Below are 17,061 nucleotides of genomic sequence, written 5' to 3' on the forward strand. Positions count from 1 at the left end.
TTGATGGACCCAGTATGGACATTCTTATGTTCTTATGAAACTCTTGAAATGTTCGGCAGGATTAACACACTAGCTGTTCCTCCACTGACCACGTCAAGCCCAAGAGCTGCCCCTACCTGACTTAAGCAGCTGGTGGAAATTTCTTTTACCATACTGGGTGGTTTCAACGAGCATTAAAACGCTGGTTGCTTAACTCAGCCTAGTAAATCATACGCCTCACTGATTGTGCTCCACCCTTTTCATTATTAGAATACGGGTGAGCTGTCGAGTGGCAGGGACTTTGTTTTGGGTAAGAATATTTATGGTTTATTGAGAGCTTCTATGCCGCTGCTAATGACCGGGGAGTCAATTCAGAGCGGTTTGCATGAGCTTCTATAAAGGTGTTACAATACATGAGCTTTATACAAGGGTTCTATTCAGATACTGGGGCTTCTGTAGCAGGGTTACAAAACAGCATGATTATGCCATAATCAATCATCCTACTTATGTTACGGCACATCGATCATCCGTTTAGACCAACTCAATCGTTCTATGTAAATTCACATACAATACTAGGTTTAGTATTGCAGCTAAGTGCATAATATTTACATACCTCCTAAATAGAATCTATATATACCTATCTGTATCATTTATCTTTAAAAATCTCTCTCAGAATCTAGTTTTTGGGCCTGTGTCTGTTTATCCCTATTGTGTTCATAAGAACATAAGCAATGCCTCCGCTGGGTCAGACCTGAGGTCCATCGTGCCCAGCAGTCCGCTCACGCGGTGGCCCAACCGGTCCAGGACCTGTGCAGTAATCCTCTATCTATCTATACCTCTCTATCCCCTTTTCCAGCAGGAAATTGTCCAATCCTTTCTTGAACCCCAGTACCGGACTCTGTCCTATTACACTCTCTGGAAGCGCATTCCAGGTGTCCACCACACGTTGGGTAAAGAAGAACTTCCTAGCATTCGTTTTGAATCTGTCCCCTTTCAACTTATCCGAATGCCCTCTTGTTCTCTTATTTTTCAAAAGTTTGAAGAATCTGTCCCTCTCTACTCTCTCTATGCCCTTCATGACCTTGTAAGTCTCTATCATATCCCCTCTAAGTCTCCTCTTCTCCAGGGAAAAGAGTCCCAGTTCCTCCAATCTTTCTCTATCTATCTATCTCTCTTTCTCTCTCTCCCTCTCTCTTTCTTTCTCTCTCTCTCAATATTTCTCTCTGTCTCCCTTTCTCTCTCTCTTTCTGTCCCTCTCTACTCTCTCTATGCCCTTCATGATCTTGTAAGTCTCTATCATATCCCCTCTAAGTCTCCTCTTCTCCAGGGAAAAGAGACCCAGTTTCTCCAATCTTTCTCTCTCTCTCTCTCTCCCTTTCTCTCTCTGTCTTTACATCTCTTTCTCTCTCTATTTCTGTCTCTCCCCCTTTCTCTCTCTCTTTCTTTCTAGCTCTCTCTCTCTGTCTTTCTATCTCTCTCTCTCTCTGTCCCTCTCCACTCTCTCTATGCCCTTCATGATCTTGTAAGTCTCTATCATATCCCCTCTAAGTCTCCTCTTCTCCAGGGAAAAGAGACCCAGTTTCTCCAATCTTTCTCTCTCTCTCTCTCTCCCTTTCTCTCTCTGTCTTTACATCTCTTTCTCTCTCTATTTCTGTCTCTCCCCCTTTCTCTCTCTCTTTCTTTCTAGCTCTCTCTCTCTGTCTTTCTATCTCTCTCTCTCTCTGTCCCTCTCCACTCTCTCTATGCCCTTCATGATCTTGTAAGTCTCTATCATATCCCCCCTAAGTCTCCTCTTCTCCAGGGAAAAGAGACCCAGTTTCTCCAATCTTTCTCTCTCTCTCTCTCTCCCTTTCTCTCTCTGTCTTTACATCTCTTTCTCTCTCTATTTCTGTCTCTCCCCCTTTCTCTCTCTCTTTCTTTCTAGCTCTCTCTCTCTGTCTTTCTATCTCTCTCTGTCCCTCTCCACTCTCTCTATGCCCTTCATGATCTTGTAAGTCTCTATCATATCCCCTCTAAGTCTCCTCTTCTCCAGGGAAAAGAGACCCAGTTTCTCCAATCTTTCTCTCTCTCTCTCTCTCCCTTTCTCTCTCTGTCTTTACATCTCTTTCTCTCTCTATTTCTGTCTCTCCCCCTTTCTCTCTCTCTTTCTTTCTAGCTCTCTCTCTCTGTCTTTCTATCTCTCTCTCTCTCTGTCCCTCTCCACTCTCTCTATGCCCTTCATGATCTTGTAAGTCTCTATCATATCCCCTCTAAGTCTCCTCTTCTCCAGGGAAAAGAGACCCAGTTTCTCCAATCTTTCTCTCTCTCTCTCTCTCCCTTTCTCTCTCTGTCTTTACATCTCTTTCTCTCTCTATTTCTGTCTCTCCCCCTTTCTCTCTCTCTTTCTTTCTAGCTCTCTCTCTCTGTCTTTCTATCTCTCTCTCTCTCTGTCCCTCTCCACTCTCTCTATGCCCTTCATGATCTTGTAAGTCTCTATCATATCCCCTCTAAGTCTCCTCTTCTCCAGGGAAAAGAGACCCAGTTTCTCCAATCTTTCTCTCTCTCTCTCTCTCCCTTTCTCTCTCTGTCTTTACATCTCTTTCTCTCTCTATTTCTGTCTCTCCCCCTTTCTCTCTCTCTTTCTTTCTAGCTCTCTCTCTCTGTCTTTCTATCTCTCTCTCTCTCTCTCTGTCCCTCTCCACTCTCTCTATGCCCTTCATGATCTTGTAAGTCTCTATCATATCCCCTCTAAGTCTCCTCTTCTCCAGGGAAAAGAGACCCAGTTTCTCCAATCTTTCTCTCTCTCTCTCTCTCCCTTTCTCTCTCTGTCTTTCCATCTCTTTCTCTCTCTATTTCTGTCTCTCCCCCTTTCTCTCTCTCTTTCTTTCTAGCTCTCTCTCTCTGTCTTTCTATCTCTCTCTCTCTCTGTCCCTCTCCACTCTCTCTATGCCCTTCATGATCTTGTAAGTCTCTATCATATCCCCTCTAAGTCTCCTCTTCTCCAGGGAAAAGAGACCCAGTTTCTCCAATCTTTCTCTCTCTCTCTCTCTCCCTTTCTCTCTCTGTCTTTACATCTCTTTCTCTCTCTATTTCTGTCTCTCCCCCTTTCTCTCTCTCTCTCTCTCTAGCTCTCTCTCTCTGTCTTTCTCTCTCTCTCTCTCTCTGTCCCTCTCCACTCTCTCTATGCCCTTCATGATCTTGTAAGTCTCTATCATATCCCCTCTAAGTCTCCTCTTCTCCAGGGAAAAGAGACCCAGTTTCTCCAATCTTTCTCTCTCTCTCTCTCTCCCTTTCTCTCTCTGTCTTTACATCTCTTTCTCTCTCTATTTCTGTCTCTCCCCCTTTCTCTCTCTCTTTCTTTCTAGCTCTCTCTCTCTGTCTTTCTATCTCTCTCTCTTTCTGTCCCTCTCCACTCTCTCTATGCCCTTCATGATCTTGTAAGTCTCTATCATATCCCCTCTAAGTCTCCTCTTCTCCAGGGAAAAGAGACCCAGTTTCTCCAATCTTAATCTATCTATCTCTCTCTCTTTCTGTTTCTCTCCCTTTCTCTCTCTCTCTCTCTTTTTTTCTTTCTATCACTCTATATATTTCTCTCTGTCTCCCTTTCTCTCTCTCTTTCTGTCTCTCTCCCTTTCTCTCTCTCTTTCTGTCTCTCTCCCTTTCTTTCTATCTCTCTCTCTCTCTCTATTTCTCTCTGTCTCCCTTTCTCTCTCTCTTTCTGTCCCTCTCTACTCTCTCTATGCCCTTCATGATCTTGTAAGTCTCTATCATATCCCCTCTAAGTCTCCTCTTCTCCAGGGAAAAGAGACCCAGTTTCTCCAATCTTAATCTATCTATCTCTCTCTCTTTCTGTTTCTCTCCCTTTCTCTCTCTCTCTCTCTTTTTTTCTTTCTATCACTCTATATATTTCTCTGTCTCCCTTTCTCTCTCTCTTTCTGTCTCTCTCCCTTTCTCTCTCTCTTTCTGTCTCTCTCCCTTTCTTTCTATCTCTCTCTCTCTCTCTATTTCTCTCTGTCTCCCTTTCTCTCTCTCTTTCTCTCTCTCTTTCTGTCTCTCTCCCTTTCTTTCTATCTCTCTCTCTCTCTCTATTTCTCTCTGTCTCCCTTTCTCTCTCTCTTTCTGTCCCTCTCTACTCTCTCTATGCCCTTCATGACCTTGTAAGTCTCTATCATGTCCCTTCTACGTCTCCTGTTCTCCAGGGAAAAGAGACCCAGTTTCTCCAATCTTTCTCTCTCCCTTTCTCTCTCTCTTTCTTTCTCTCTCTCTCTCTATTTCTCTCTCCCTCTCTACTCTCTCTATGCCCTTCATGACCTTGTAAGTCTCTATCATGTCCCTTCTACGTCTCCTGTTCTCCAGGGAAAAGAGACCCAGTTTCTCCAATCTTTCTCTCTCCCTTTCTCTCTCTCTTTCTTTCTAGCTCTCTCTCTCTGTCTTTCTATCTCTCTCTCTCTCTGTCCCTCTCCACTCTCTCTATGCCCTTCATGATCTTGTAAGTCTCTATCATATCCCCTCTAAGTCTCCTCTTCTCCAGGGAAAAGAGACCCAGTTTCTCCAATCTTTCTCTATCTATCTATCTCTCTTTCTCTCTCTCTCTCTCTCTATTTCTCTCTGTCTCCCTTTCTATCTCTCTCTCTGTCCCTCTCTATTCTCTCTATGCCCTTCATGACCTTGTAAGTCTCTATCATGTCCCTTCTACGTCTTCTCTTCTCCAGGGAAAAGAATCCCAGTTCCTCCAATCTTTCTCTATCTATCTCTCTCTCTTTCTCTCTCTCCCTCTCTCTTTCTTTCTCTCTCTCTCAATATTTCTCTCTGTCTCCCTTTCTCTCTCTCTCTCTGTCCCTCTCTACTCTCTCTATGCCCTTCATGACCTTGTAAGTCTCTATCATGTCCCTTCTACGTCTCCTCTTCTCCAGGGAAAAGAATCCCAGTTCCTCCAATCTTTCTCTATCTATCTCTCTCTCTTTCTCTCTCTCCCTCTCTCTTTCTTTCTCTCTCTCTCAATATTTCTCTCTGTCTCCCTTTCTCTCTCTCTCTCTGTCCCTCTCTACTCTCTCTATGCCCTTCATGACCTTGTAAGTCTCTATCATGTCCCTTCTACGTCTCCTCTTCTCCAGGGAAAAGAATCCCAGTTCCTCCAATCTTTCTCTATCTATCTCTCTCTCTTTCTCTCTCTCCCTCTCTCTTTCTTTCTCTCTCTCTCAATATTTCTCTCTGTCTCCCTTTCTCTCTCTCTCTCTGTCCCTCTCTACTCTCTCTATGCCCTTCATGACCTTGTAAGTCTCTATCATGTCCCTTCTACGTCTCCTGTTCTCCAGGGAAAAGAATCCCAGTTTCTCCTATTGTGTTACTGATGGGGGGAGGGGGAGTGTGTCTGTTTATCCCTATTGTGTTCATCCTATTGTGTTCCTGATGGGGGGAGTGTGTGTGTGTTGGGGGGGGGGGAGGCTAGCCAACTGTCTCCTCAACGTTGTTTTATTGGCTAAAGTAGTCCTGTAACGAGGACGGTCTTTCTCCCCTTCTTGAACTTTCCGGTTTCCTTTTCCAGTTTAGCTTCCTTTGTGAGGGCGTTCCACCACCTCCAAAATAATAAGTCTTGCTGGCTTTTGTTCTAAGATTTACTGTGCTTGGATAATCTCTTGTTTGCCTGAAAGGCTGCACCTGCGTAAACATGCGAGTGACAAAGACCATAGAAAAGGTTTTCTCACAAAGTCTTTTTGACCTGGATGTTGTCTGTAAGCTCTGTTGAGAGGATACGGCCTCTTATAGATACTGTAGAGGCATCCATTGACAGCCTTGCCAGCAGTGAACATATCAGGGGAAAGGACGTACAGGTTAGAGAGCTATATCCTGTTACTGCGACCACTTAGGGCCTGATTTCCTACCTCTGTATTGGCCGGAAACCAGTGGTAGAGCTGGGACTGAATGGTAGGGTTACCAGATTTTCCATTTGGAAAATCTGGACCCCCTTAGACCCGCCCCCCAGGCCCGTCCGTTTCCACCCATCTCTGCCCCAGCCCCGCCCTCAATCCCACCCTAGCCCCGCTCCTGCTGCCTGCTCTGGTCAGGCAGGAGCACATGCGACACAATGACATCACATGCGTGCGCATGGCTTCATCGCGTTGGCCTCCTGCCCGACGGCGATTTTGAGGGAGGCTTTTCAAAATATATCCTGCACGGAAATGTCACCGCGGGATTGTCAGTGCTCCAAAGTCCGCCATGCTTTTGACAGATCACTGGCACCGCTCACCCTTACTACGCCACTGCCCGTACAATTTGGTGTAGTCATCTACCAAAGGCGTTCCAAATACTCAAGCATTCAATGTCTTCTTGAGATAGTCAGGATAAAGCTTGAGATGCCATTCAACCCTTTGCAACAAGGCCTCACGCTGCACTACAGTATATCAAATCCATGAGCCTTTACACTAGATCCTTTCTGCACACACCCGGTCCAGTGATTATTACACGTGAACAAATAATTTGTTGCACTCACTTGTAGAGTTCTCTTACATACATGGGCGTCACCTTCTGATCTTCCTCATTCTCTTTTCTCTCCCCAGTGACCAACACAAGTTCAGTTTCCTCTTCTTCTTTGACTGGCTCCTGGATACACGTCAAATCATTTTTATAGACTTCATTATTCAGGCTCAGTAATGCAGAAAATGGGCTCCCAGGTCGACAGAGAGGGATCTGGGGCCTTTGATTGTGTGGACTGTGAGGTTCATCTGTCACAGAAAATGATAAAGCACACTGAACTCCTTATGGATATATATTTAAATGAAATTCATATACCAAGTAAATATATCCCTCCCCCCCCCCAAAAAAAAAAAAAAATGTAGATTTTCTATGGACCTTCAGAGGTGATATTCTCAGAAAAGTTGCGGTGAGAATATGAGTTTACCAAGGCTCATTAGTCCGATGCTTTTTATAGCATTTAATCCACTCTTCACAAGTTAACAGTTTCAATAATTCAGTACTTGATTTTTATATAGGCGAGCAGAAAACAAAAGCTTTATTAAACATACTCAAACTCTTTCATTGGGCCCAACACGGTCTGTGTTTCGGCTTGGAAAAGAAAGCCTTCTTCAGGGGTATATGAACAATGGGAATTCACTTTAGCGATTGCTAATACACCCCTGAAGAAGGCTTTCTTTTCCAAGCCGAGGACATGTCCGGGTAAATCCGGACATATGGTAACCCTACACCGAAGCAATTTGCAATATTATATGCAGGCACTTTTTCTGTCTCTGGTCTCCTTTTACAAATGCAGAAAAAAGGAGGATGGATGCAGACATCCGGGTTTTACTTCCATTGCTTTCAAGTGGAAGCAAAACCCGGATGTCTAAATCCGTCTTCCTTTTTCTGGAGCCATATGGTAACCCTATCAGGAGCTAGAAGAGGTAAGAGGTGCCTTACCTTGTGTGCAAAGTCGGAAGCTCACCTGCTGTTCCAGCTGTTGACTTCATTATCGGCCTCCAACATTCCAGTCCAACAGGGTGCAGCTATCTCTGGGCTAAGACCCCCTCAAGGACCTCCAGGCAGCCGAGTGTGTTTCCTTTTTATCCCAGGATCATTTCAAAGAAACCAGCTGGCAGAATCTGCTTCCCCCTCTTTCCTCTGCTTGCTACACAGTTTCTTCTGAACCAGACCCTTGTGCATGCTCTCTCACCTTCGCTGGTTACTAAAATGCCTTGCCCTGGTTTTATAAAACTGTGTTAAGTCATTGAAACAAACTGCTCCGCATGGCAACCTTTGCGTAAATATCCTTCAGCTCAATCAGGGTAGGTTTAGTGGGTTTAATAACAATGGGAGGCTTGTGTACTGATACACAGCAAACAGGATTTTTCAAAGGACCTGGCCATAATTCAAAGAAGGCATTGACTTGCCCAGTGCTACTAATACCTCCCTATCCCATATATCATTCCCTTGTAAATAAACACAGTAATGTGCTGTGATTTCAAATGCTCCTGTCTGTGGGATAAATACTTTTCTATTTATTCAATGTTCTATACCATTCTCCCAGGTAAGCTCAGAACGGTTTACATGAATTTATTCAGGTACTCTAGCATTTTTTCCTGTCTGTCCTGGTGGGCTCACAATCTATCTAATATATCTGGGGCAATGGGGGGATTTTGTGACTTGCCTAGGAGCAGCATGGTTTTGAACCCATAATTGCAGGGTACCAAGGCTGTAGCTTTAACCACTGTGTCACACTCTGCCCTCTACTGGAGACTTTGCCACAAAGGAGGAGTTATCAAGATGTATTGTGGTCAGGACATGCTTTATTTACTCCTTAATGCATATTAAAGGGTACTAACGCATTCTAGATAAAGTTACATAGCAATGAGATACAAATGCAAGCAAAATACTTCATTACTATGTAAAATGCATGTAAAACAGCTCATTGTTATGCAATGAGAAGCTGTCTCCTTCCAGTGTTCCCTCTAAGCTTTGCACATGTGCAAACTCAGTTCAGAAAGGAAGCATACGCCTAGTAGCTGAATACAGAAAATATTTCCTGGATGTCTTTATCGTGAACATAGGCTAAATCAGTGTTCTTCAACCACCGGTCCATGGACCAGTGCTGGTCCACAGAAATTTCCTGCCGGTCCACAGGGCCAGCACGTGCATCAGGCCCAAAACAGTGTTCTTCAACCGCCAGTCCACGGTGCGATCGATGCGGCGTTATCTTCAAGCCGGCTCCCTCTTCCTAACTGATTCAGCGCACAAAGCCAAAGGCAGTGGCTCCTACGGGCATCCTGCGCCTGAACCAGAAGCCTTCTCTCGGACGTTGCAACGTCAGAGGGAAGGCTTCCAGATGAGGCACGGGACGTGCAAGGTGCAATTAGTACTATTATGGGGGCAGGGTCTGGGGTGGAGATTGGGTAGAGATGGGCAGGATTTTCAATCACCGGTCCATGGACCGATGCCGGTCCACAGAATAATTCTTTTATTTCTGCCGGTCCATAGGTGTAAAAATGGGCTAAATCACCCATATCGAATCAGGCAGAAGGGCGTCCACGCATGCGCGGATACAATGCAATGACATCACGCGTGCATCCATGCATGCACAGATGTCCTGCCCAATGAGAGCGGAGGGTGGGATTGGAGGCAGGGCTGGGGTGGGATCGTGGGCATGATGAGGCGGAACCAGGGCATGGCAGATGGGGATTGGTGGGACTGGGCGGGCCTAGGAGCACGGATTTTCCAGATGAAAATCTGGTAACCCTACCCATAAGCTAAGTTACCATGTGGCTTGAACACATCCCCTCTCCTTCTCCACTTCAGACGCTGTTGCCTGGTCCCAGCAGGGGGTGGCTTCAGAAACCAACTGCTGCGATGGGGGACGGCCAGCACTTCCCTCCTTTCATGTTACTGCTCGACACTGACGCCGACTCTCCCTCCACCCAGTTGCCGGCCTATGAAAACACATCATGACTGGACCGAGCAATAGCATCAGAGGAGGAACTGGCTGAGGGGCGGGGCATGGCCAGGACACCATAATCTCTTGAGCCAGCCCTGGATATGATCGAGGTCTACAAAATCCCGAGTGGTGTGGTAAAACTGAATCGATTTTTGTTTTACTCTTTTAGAAATTGCAAAAGCCAAGGGACACTCAATTAAATCGCACGGAAATACCTTTTAAACAACTAGAGGAGGAAATTTTTTTTTTTTCACTCAACGAATAGTTAAGCTCTAGAACAGGGATCTCAAAGTCCTTCCTTGAGGGCCACAATCCAGTCGGGTTTTCAGGATTTCCCCAGTGAATATGCACGAGACCTATGTGCATGCACTGCTTTCATTGCATATTCGTCAATCGCTCCTCCTAAACTTACTTGCTCCACTTCATCACTGACGCTGAAACCGTGGATTGAAGACAAAGTTTTATTTTATTTTTCTTTCCAGCTTATGATTTATCTTTAATCTTATCTATTGTTTTGCCTTTTGTCTTTGTTTTGTTCTATTTCTATCATTTAAATTTCTCCAGAATTCTACTGTTCAACGGCTCCCCCTTCTGCTTCTATTCCTTTCTCTCCTCTCTTCTACCTTCCAAAGTATTTAGATCAATGCTGTCTTGTTAAAATGTTTATTTTATTTTTATTTTTCCTCTAACTCTACTTTTCACTTCTCTATTACCCTCCAGGTACTTTAGTTAGATTGTGAGCCTTCGGGACAGTAAGGGAATTTTCCAAGTACCTTTCTTATTTCTAATCTTAATGTATATTTTCTGTAAACCGCTTAGAACCTAACGGATGTAGCGGTATATAAGAAATAAATTACATTACATTACATTACATTCATTGGGGAAATCCTGAAAACCCGACTGGATTGCGGCCCTCGAGGAGGGATTTTGAGACCCTGCTCTAGAACCTCTTGCCAGAGGATGTGGTAAGTGTGGCTGGATTTAAAAAAAAAAGGTTTGGACAAGTTCCTGGAGGAAAAATCCATTCTGCTATTGAAACAAACATGGGGAAAGCCACTGCTTGCCCTGAATCGGTAGCTTGGAACGTTGCCACTCTTTGGGATTCTGCCAGATACTTGTGTCCTGGATTGGATGCTGTTGGAAACAGGATGGACCACTGGTCTGACTCAGTATGGATATTCGTAGGCATTTGGGTAATATGGCATATTTGATATCGCTGGCTTTCTACCCTCATCCTTTCAAGCCTATCATACTGTCCCCACATGCACAACATTTGCTGCCTGGCCAGGCCACGTGAGGATATCCAGTCTAAAGGAGGCTTTGGCCTAGATTCACTAAGCTTACTGATCGTGTCCTGACCAGCGTGCGACCCCCGACCTGATTCAGTAACCTTCCTCACGATCCGATCCGCACATGCAAATGAGGGAAAATGGCATGTAAAGTAGGAAGGCAGCGATTCACTAAAGAGAAGACGGAACACCGACTGGGCTGGCCAATCAAAAAAGAAACGACCGTGAGACCAGTCGCTCACGTCCTTTCCGAATGATCTGCTCTCTGCCGCCCTGCTTTCTGCCGCTCTTCGAGCCCGCAGGTTAAAAGTGTGTTCTAATCTGGCTGCAGCGTGTTCTGTTCCATCTGGCTGTCCTGCTCTCTGCAGCCCTGAAATAAAACATCTCCCTTGTGCAAAAGTGCCCTGCTCTCTGCCGCCCTTTGAGCCTGTTGGTTTAACCCGCGGGTTAAAAGCGTGTTCTAATCCGGCTGTTCCATAACTGGCTGCCAATCCACCCCCTCCCCCTTGTTTTGACCTTGCTTGTGCGGTCTACGCATGCGTCAGGATCGCTCTGCAGCGATCTGTGGGGTCGCTGTGGGGCGTGCTTCTGATTACTTTAATTTGCATGAGGATGCGTTGTGAATCAGTCACCCGGGAAGACTCAGCCATGGATCTCCCAACAAGTTGAGGTTTAGTGAATCTAGCCGTTTATGTATAAACCTTAAAGGAAAGATCATATGTAAAGTTCAATTACTGTACTAAGGCCATGCAAATAATCTTTGCAAGGGCTGTGGTTAGGCTGGAAGAGCATGAAAGCAATGTGATTAAATTACTAAGTAAAAGGATTTTGTATTTTAATTTAAATACCCTGAATACAGCATTGTTTGCGCTGGTCTGGACCTGCCCTTATGCAGATAGGCCCTGGAACTCTTATTAGCTCGGATTTCATGGGCTGTTAATTGGAGTAGGTGTGGAGACAAGAGCATTAGGTAGAAAAATCCAGTCCTATCAAAGAAACACACCACAAGTTTATTATTAAAGCAGCTGATATTAAACTGATTTATATGTATTTGACAGATAATAGGGTTATAACTTGTCTGGGATTCTATGTTGCGCAGTAGTTTCAGCAGCCTCTAGTGGCAAGTGATGGGAAATACAGCTGAAGAATTTACCAGCTACTTCAAGTGGAATCCTCACATTGCCTTCACTGTTCTGTGCTTTTGGATCCATTTCTAATGGTTCTTTCTCCCCCCCCCCCTCCCCCTTCAGGGCATTTTTCCTATTTATGTTTCTTTTCTTCACAGTTGCCTGAGGTTGTGAGTTCGATTCCCACTGCAGCTCCTTGTGACTCTGGGCAAGTAATGTAAACACTTCATTGCTCCAGGTACAAAACAAGTATCTGTCTAAAATCTGTATGGTATACAAGTCCCATCCCCTTATCCTATATCGTTATACTGTATATTGAACATAGCATCTCAATGGTAGCTGCAGCCACAAGATGGCAGTCAAGAAGCATATCTTACGCAACATCTCATGCTGTTTCTCCCACTTGCTGAAGGACGAATGTCTATTATCTGGAAAGTCGGGTGCCTATGCCCATGCCTAGGGTTACCAAATGTACGGATTTCCCCGGACATGAACTCCTTTTCGAGGGCATGTCCGGGGGTCTGGATGACTTTTCAAAACCCAGCACTTTGGGTTTTGAAAGCTTCCTTGAAAACGTGGACAGGAGGGCATCCATGCATGCCACGCCTTGACATCACGTGCACATGCATGAATGCCCTCTTGCCCAACAAGAGCAGGTCATGAATGGGGCTGGGGCGGGATTGGAGGTGGGGCTGGGGCATGACAGGAAGGGGATGGGTAGGCAGGCCTGTGGGGTGGGTCTAGGGGAGGTCTGTATTTTCCAGACGGAAAATCTGGTAACCCTAAGTCCATGCAAATGAATCTCGTGGCTATTCATTGTGGAAATCCTGAAACCCTACAGGGCTGTGGCCCTCAAGGACCGTGATTGCCCACCCCTATAAGTTATAAGAACATAAGCAATGCCTCCGCAGGGTCAGACCTGAGGTCCATTGTGCCCAGCAGTCTGCTCATGCGGTGGCCCAACAGGTCCAGGACCTGTGCAGTAATCCTCTATCTATACCCCTCTATCCCCTTTTCCAGCAGGAAATTGTCCAATCCTTTCTTGAACCCCAGTACCGTACTCTGCCCTATTACGTCCTCTGGAAGCGCATTCCAGGTGTCCACAACACGCTGTGTAAAGAAGAACTTCCTAGCATTTGTTTTGAATCTGTCCCCTTTCAACTTTTCCGAATGCCCTCTTGTTCTTTTATTATTCGAAAGTTTGAAGAATCTGTCCCTCACTGCTCTCTCTGGCTAATCCAGTCCTGATTTTATAGTTCTGATTTTCTTCAGGCCCAAATTTGCCCATAGGCATCGTGAAGATGCTAGTGCCAACACGATAGCATTATCAGTGACAGAAAAAAAAACACAGACGGGATAGTACGCCTGAAAAAAACGGACGGGAATTACGCAGAATCGGATCCCGAAAAGGCCGAACTACTAAACGAATACTTCTGCTCGGTCTTCACCTGCGAGGCGCCAGGGTCCGGCCCTCAATTGAAGCCACAGTCAAACACAAAAGACCCGTTTCGGAATTTTAAATTCACACTCAGCGGGGTTTACTTTGAGCTAACAAAACTCAAGGTGGACAAAGCCATGGGACCGGACAATCTGCACCCCAGAGTGCTCAGGGAGTTAGGTGATGTCCTGGCAGAACCGTTAGCCGTGCTCTTCAATCTCTCACTGAGTACAGGGACAGTCCCCTTGGACTGGAAAACAGCTAACGTCGTTCCTCTACACCAAAAGGGTTGCAGGACAGAGGCTGCAAATTACAGACCGGTGAGTCTGATATTGATAGTATGCAAACTCATGGAAACACTGATCAAACGCCAATTGGACACGGTCTTGGACGAAGGGAATCTACGGGACCCCAATCAACATGGATTCACCAAGGGTAGGTCCTGCCAATCAAACCTCATCAGCTTCTTTGACTGGGTAACAAAAAGACTGGATGAAGGAGATTCACTAGACATAGTGTACCTGGACTTCAGTAAAGCTTTTGACAGCGTCCCACACCGCAGACTGTTAAACAAGATGAAATCGATGGGGTTAGGAGAGACTCTGACGGCATGGGTCAATGATTGGCTGAGTGGCAGACTTCAGAGGGTGATGGTTAACGGTACTTTCTCTGAGACATCGGAGGTGACCAGCGGGGTGCCGCAGGGCTCGGTCTTGGGTCCACTCCTCTTCAACATATTCATAGGAGATCTGACTCAAGGGCTTCAAGGTAAGGTAACATTATTCGCCGACGACGCCAAACTATGTAATATGGTAAGCGAGGACAATCTACAAGATATTATGGCGCAGGACCTGCGTACATTGGAATGCTGGTCCTCAACCTGGCAGCTGGGCTTCAATGCTGGAAAGTGTAAGGTCATGCACCTGGGTAGCAGAAACCCATGTAGAACTTATACCTTGAACGGGGAGACCTTGACCAGGACTTCAGCAGAACGAGATTTAGGAGTAATCATTAGCGCAGACATGAAATCTGCCAATCAGGTGGAGAAGGCTTCCTCAAGGGCAAGACAGATGCTGGGTTGCATCCGTAGAAGTTTCGTCAGCAGAAAGCCTGCAGTCATAATGCCATTATACAGGACCATGGTGAGACCTCATCTGGAATACTGCGTGCAATTCTGGAGGACACATTATCGCAAAGACATGCAGAGGGTCGAGTCGGTCCAAAGGATGGCCACCAGGATGGTCTCAGGGCTTAAAGGTCTCTCGTACGAAGCAAGACTAAACAATTTGCAGCTCTACACTCTCGAGGAACGCAGGGAGAGGGGAGACATGATTGAGACGTTTAAATACGTCACCGGACGTATAGAAGTGGAAGATAGCATTTTCCTTCTCAGAGGCCCCTCAACCACAAGGGGGCACCCGCTCAAACTCAAGGGCGGAAAATTTCACGGCGACACCAGGAAGTATTTCTTCACGGAGTGAGTGATTGATCAATGGAACAAGCTTCCAGTACAGGTAATCGAGGCCAGCAGCGTGCCAGATTTTAAGAATAAATGGGACGCCCAAGTGGGATCCCTACGTGGGTCAGGGTAAAACATTGTATAATATTAAGGGGAGGGTCTATAGAGTGGGCAGACTTGATGGGCCTTGGCCCTTTTCTGCCGTCATCTTTCTATGTTTCTATGTTTCTATCACTAGCTGACACTAGCCCTCTCATGGAGGGCTAATGCCATCACTGGTGGAAGCTGTGCTGTGACCTGCCTGCCAGTGCCGATGCACAAACTGGCCTCCCTCCCGCCCGCTCACGTCCAACGCTGACCAGCCTCGGGAGGGCAGAGGAGTTGGAGCTAAACAAGGCCATAGAGCAGGGCTGATAAACCGTAGATCATGTTGGTGTGATGCCAGCACAGAAAGAAACGGTGCAAGTGGGCTTGAGGCTGCAATATAACTCTGCATTTTTAATATCAGTTTGATATTTCAGTGAGCTTTCAAGCAGGAGGGAGAGTGCGGCACAGTGGTTAAAGCTACAGCCTCAGAACTCTGAAGTTGTTGGTACAAATCCACACCGCTTCTTGTGACCCTGGGCAAGTCACTTAATCGCCTCCCCCCACTGCCCACTAGGACAGACAGTGAAAAATGCTCGAGTACTTGAATAACTTTATGTAAACCCTAATGAGGGGCACCGAGAGACCAATTTGCAGATCAGACCTACAATCAAGAGAGGTCTGCTGTTTGCCAGGGGCCAGGATCCAGGATGTAACCGCTTGCCTTGACAGACTTGACACTTCCCCATGATTCTAGATCCATGGTGAGGCCCCACCTGGAATACTGTGTGCAATTCTGGAGGCCGCATTATCGCAAGGATGTGCCGAGACTGGAGTCGGTTCAGAGAATGGCCACCCGGATGGTCTCGGGACTCAAGAATCTCCCGTACGAAGAACGGCTAGACAAATTACAGCTATACTCGCTCGAGGAGCGCAGAGAGAGGGGAGACATGATCGAGACGTTCAAGTATCTCACGGGCCGCATCGAGGCGGAGGAAGATATCTTCTTTTTCAAGGGTCCCGCGGCAACAAGAGGGCATCCGTAGAAAATCAGGGGCGGGAAACTACGAGGTGACACCAGGAAATTCTTTTTCACAGAAAGGGTGGTTGATCGCTGGAAGTCTTCCACTGCAGGTGATTGAGGCCAGCAGCGTGCCTGATTTTAAGGCCAAATGGGATTGACACGTGGGATCTATTCACAGGGCAAAGGTAGGGGAGGGTCATTAAGGTGGGCAGACTAGATGGGCCGTGGCCTTTATCTGCCGTCTGTTTCTATGAGTGCCCTTGAATTAATAAATGTGGGCTCCTGTTATACCACCTAATCAGACTTCGAGGTGGTTTACAAAGGTAAATCCATCCGTAACAACATAGTAAAATTTTCCACGATACACAAAATACAATGAGAGAACAGACACAACGGGCTAAGGGGAAGTACTACAATCTTATCTAGGAAAGAAGGTAGACAGAAAAAAACTAAGGAGGGGAAGACAGAGGGTTAGGCAGTTGTACAGGAATTAAGATGCATTAGGATACACCTAAGACGTCCTTAAAACGATGATTATAGACCAAGGTGATTTGGGGTGGGGATGGGTGGAACAATCAAATCTGGCAACCCTACATGTGCCTATCCCAGGCTTTCTTGAATTCAGACTTCGCTTAGAAACTTTTGTACGGAAACGGTGGTACAGGCGTGGAAGTCTCCTGGAAGAGATGGTGGAGACAGAGACTGTGTCTGAATTCAAGAGGACCTGGGATAGGTACGTGAGATCTCTCGGAGAGAGAAAGAGATGATGGTTAATGTGGATGGGCAGAATTTGGCCTTTATCTGCCATCATGTTTCTATAACCAAAAAGTTCTATGACCTCACAATGCAGGTGTAAAGAGCCTTAGCCTATAGGAAGAGGAGATGCAAATATTAAGAGCCTTAGCCAATAGGGAGAGGAGCAGATGGTGGATGTTGCAGATGGGCGGAGTGGATGGGCCATTTGGCCTTTATTTGCAGTCATGTTTCTATGATTGAATCAAATTTTAATAAAACCTGAAACTTTTTATAATAAACCTGAATATACAGGACCAAGGGAGGACTTCAGAGTTCTTCTTGCTGCAGTGCCACAAGACCTAGACTGGGACAATCAAAACAAGGGCATAGCCATGAGTGGACTTGGGGGATGCTAGTGATGGCTCGGGCCCTTCCAACTTCAATGCACTGGCAACAACTCCAGACTAGAGAGTGGCGCGGGGACAGAATTCCCACCCATCCCCACCAGGATCCTCTCCGTCCCCAC

General features: G+C 46.1%; 1 protein-coding gene across 4 annotated transcripts in view; it reads right to left on the reverse strand.

The window, feature by feature from the left end:
• Positions 1-8,510, reverse strand: part of LOC117366563 (testis-specific gene 13 protein-like) — a 50,037-nt gene extending 41,527 nt beyond the window's left edge. Inside the window, exons 1-2 of one of the 4 annotated variants that reach the window (XM_033958043.1) lie at positions 7,397-8,510; positions 6,449-6,680 (exon numbers count right to left, since the gene is read on the reverse strand). In XM_033958043.1, coding sequence (XP_033813934.1) covers positions 6,449-6,680; positions 7,397-7,421 — 257 coding nt within the window. In that variant the 5' untranslated portion in view covers positions 7,422-8,510. The remainder of the gene's footprint in view (positions 1-6,448; positions 6,681-7,396) is intronic. The other 3 variants (XM_033958042.1, XM_033958041.1, XM_033958044.1) reach the window with 3 other exon arrangements.
• Positions 8,511-17,061: the final 8,551 nt, after the last annotated feature.

Source organism: Geotrypetes seraphini, chromosome 9 (assembly GCF_902459505.1).
Source record: "Geotrypetes seraphini chromosome 9, aGeoSer1.1, whole genome shotgun sequence".
Classification (NCBI taxonomy): Eukaryota; Metazoa; Chordata; class Amphibia; order Gymnophiona; family Dermophiidae; genus Geotrypetes; species Geotrypetes seraphini.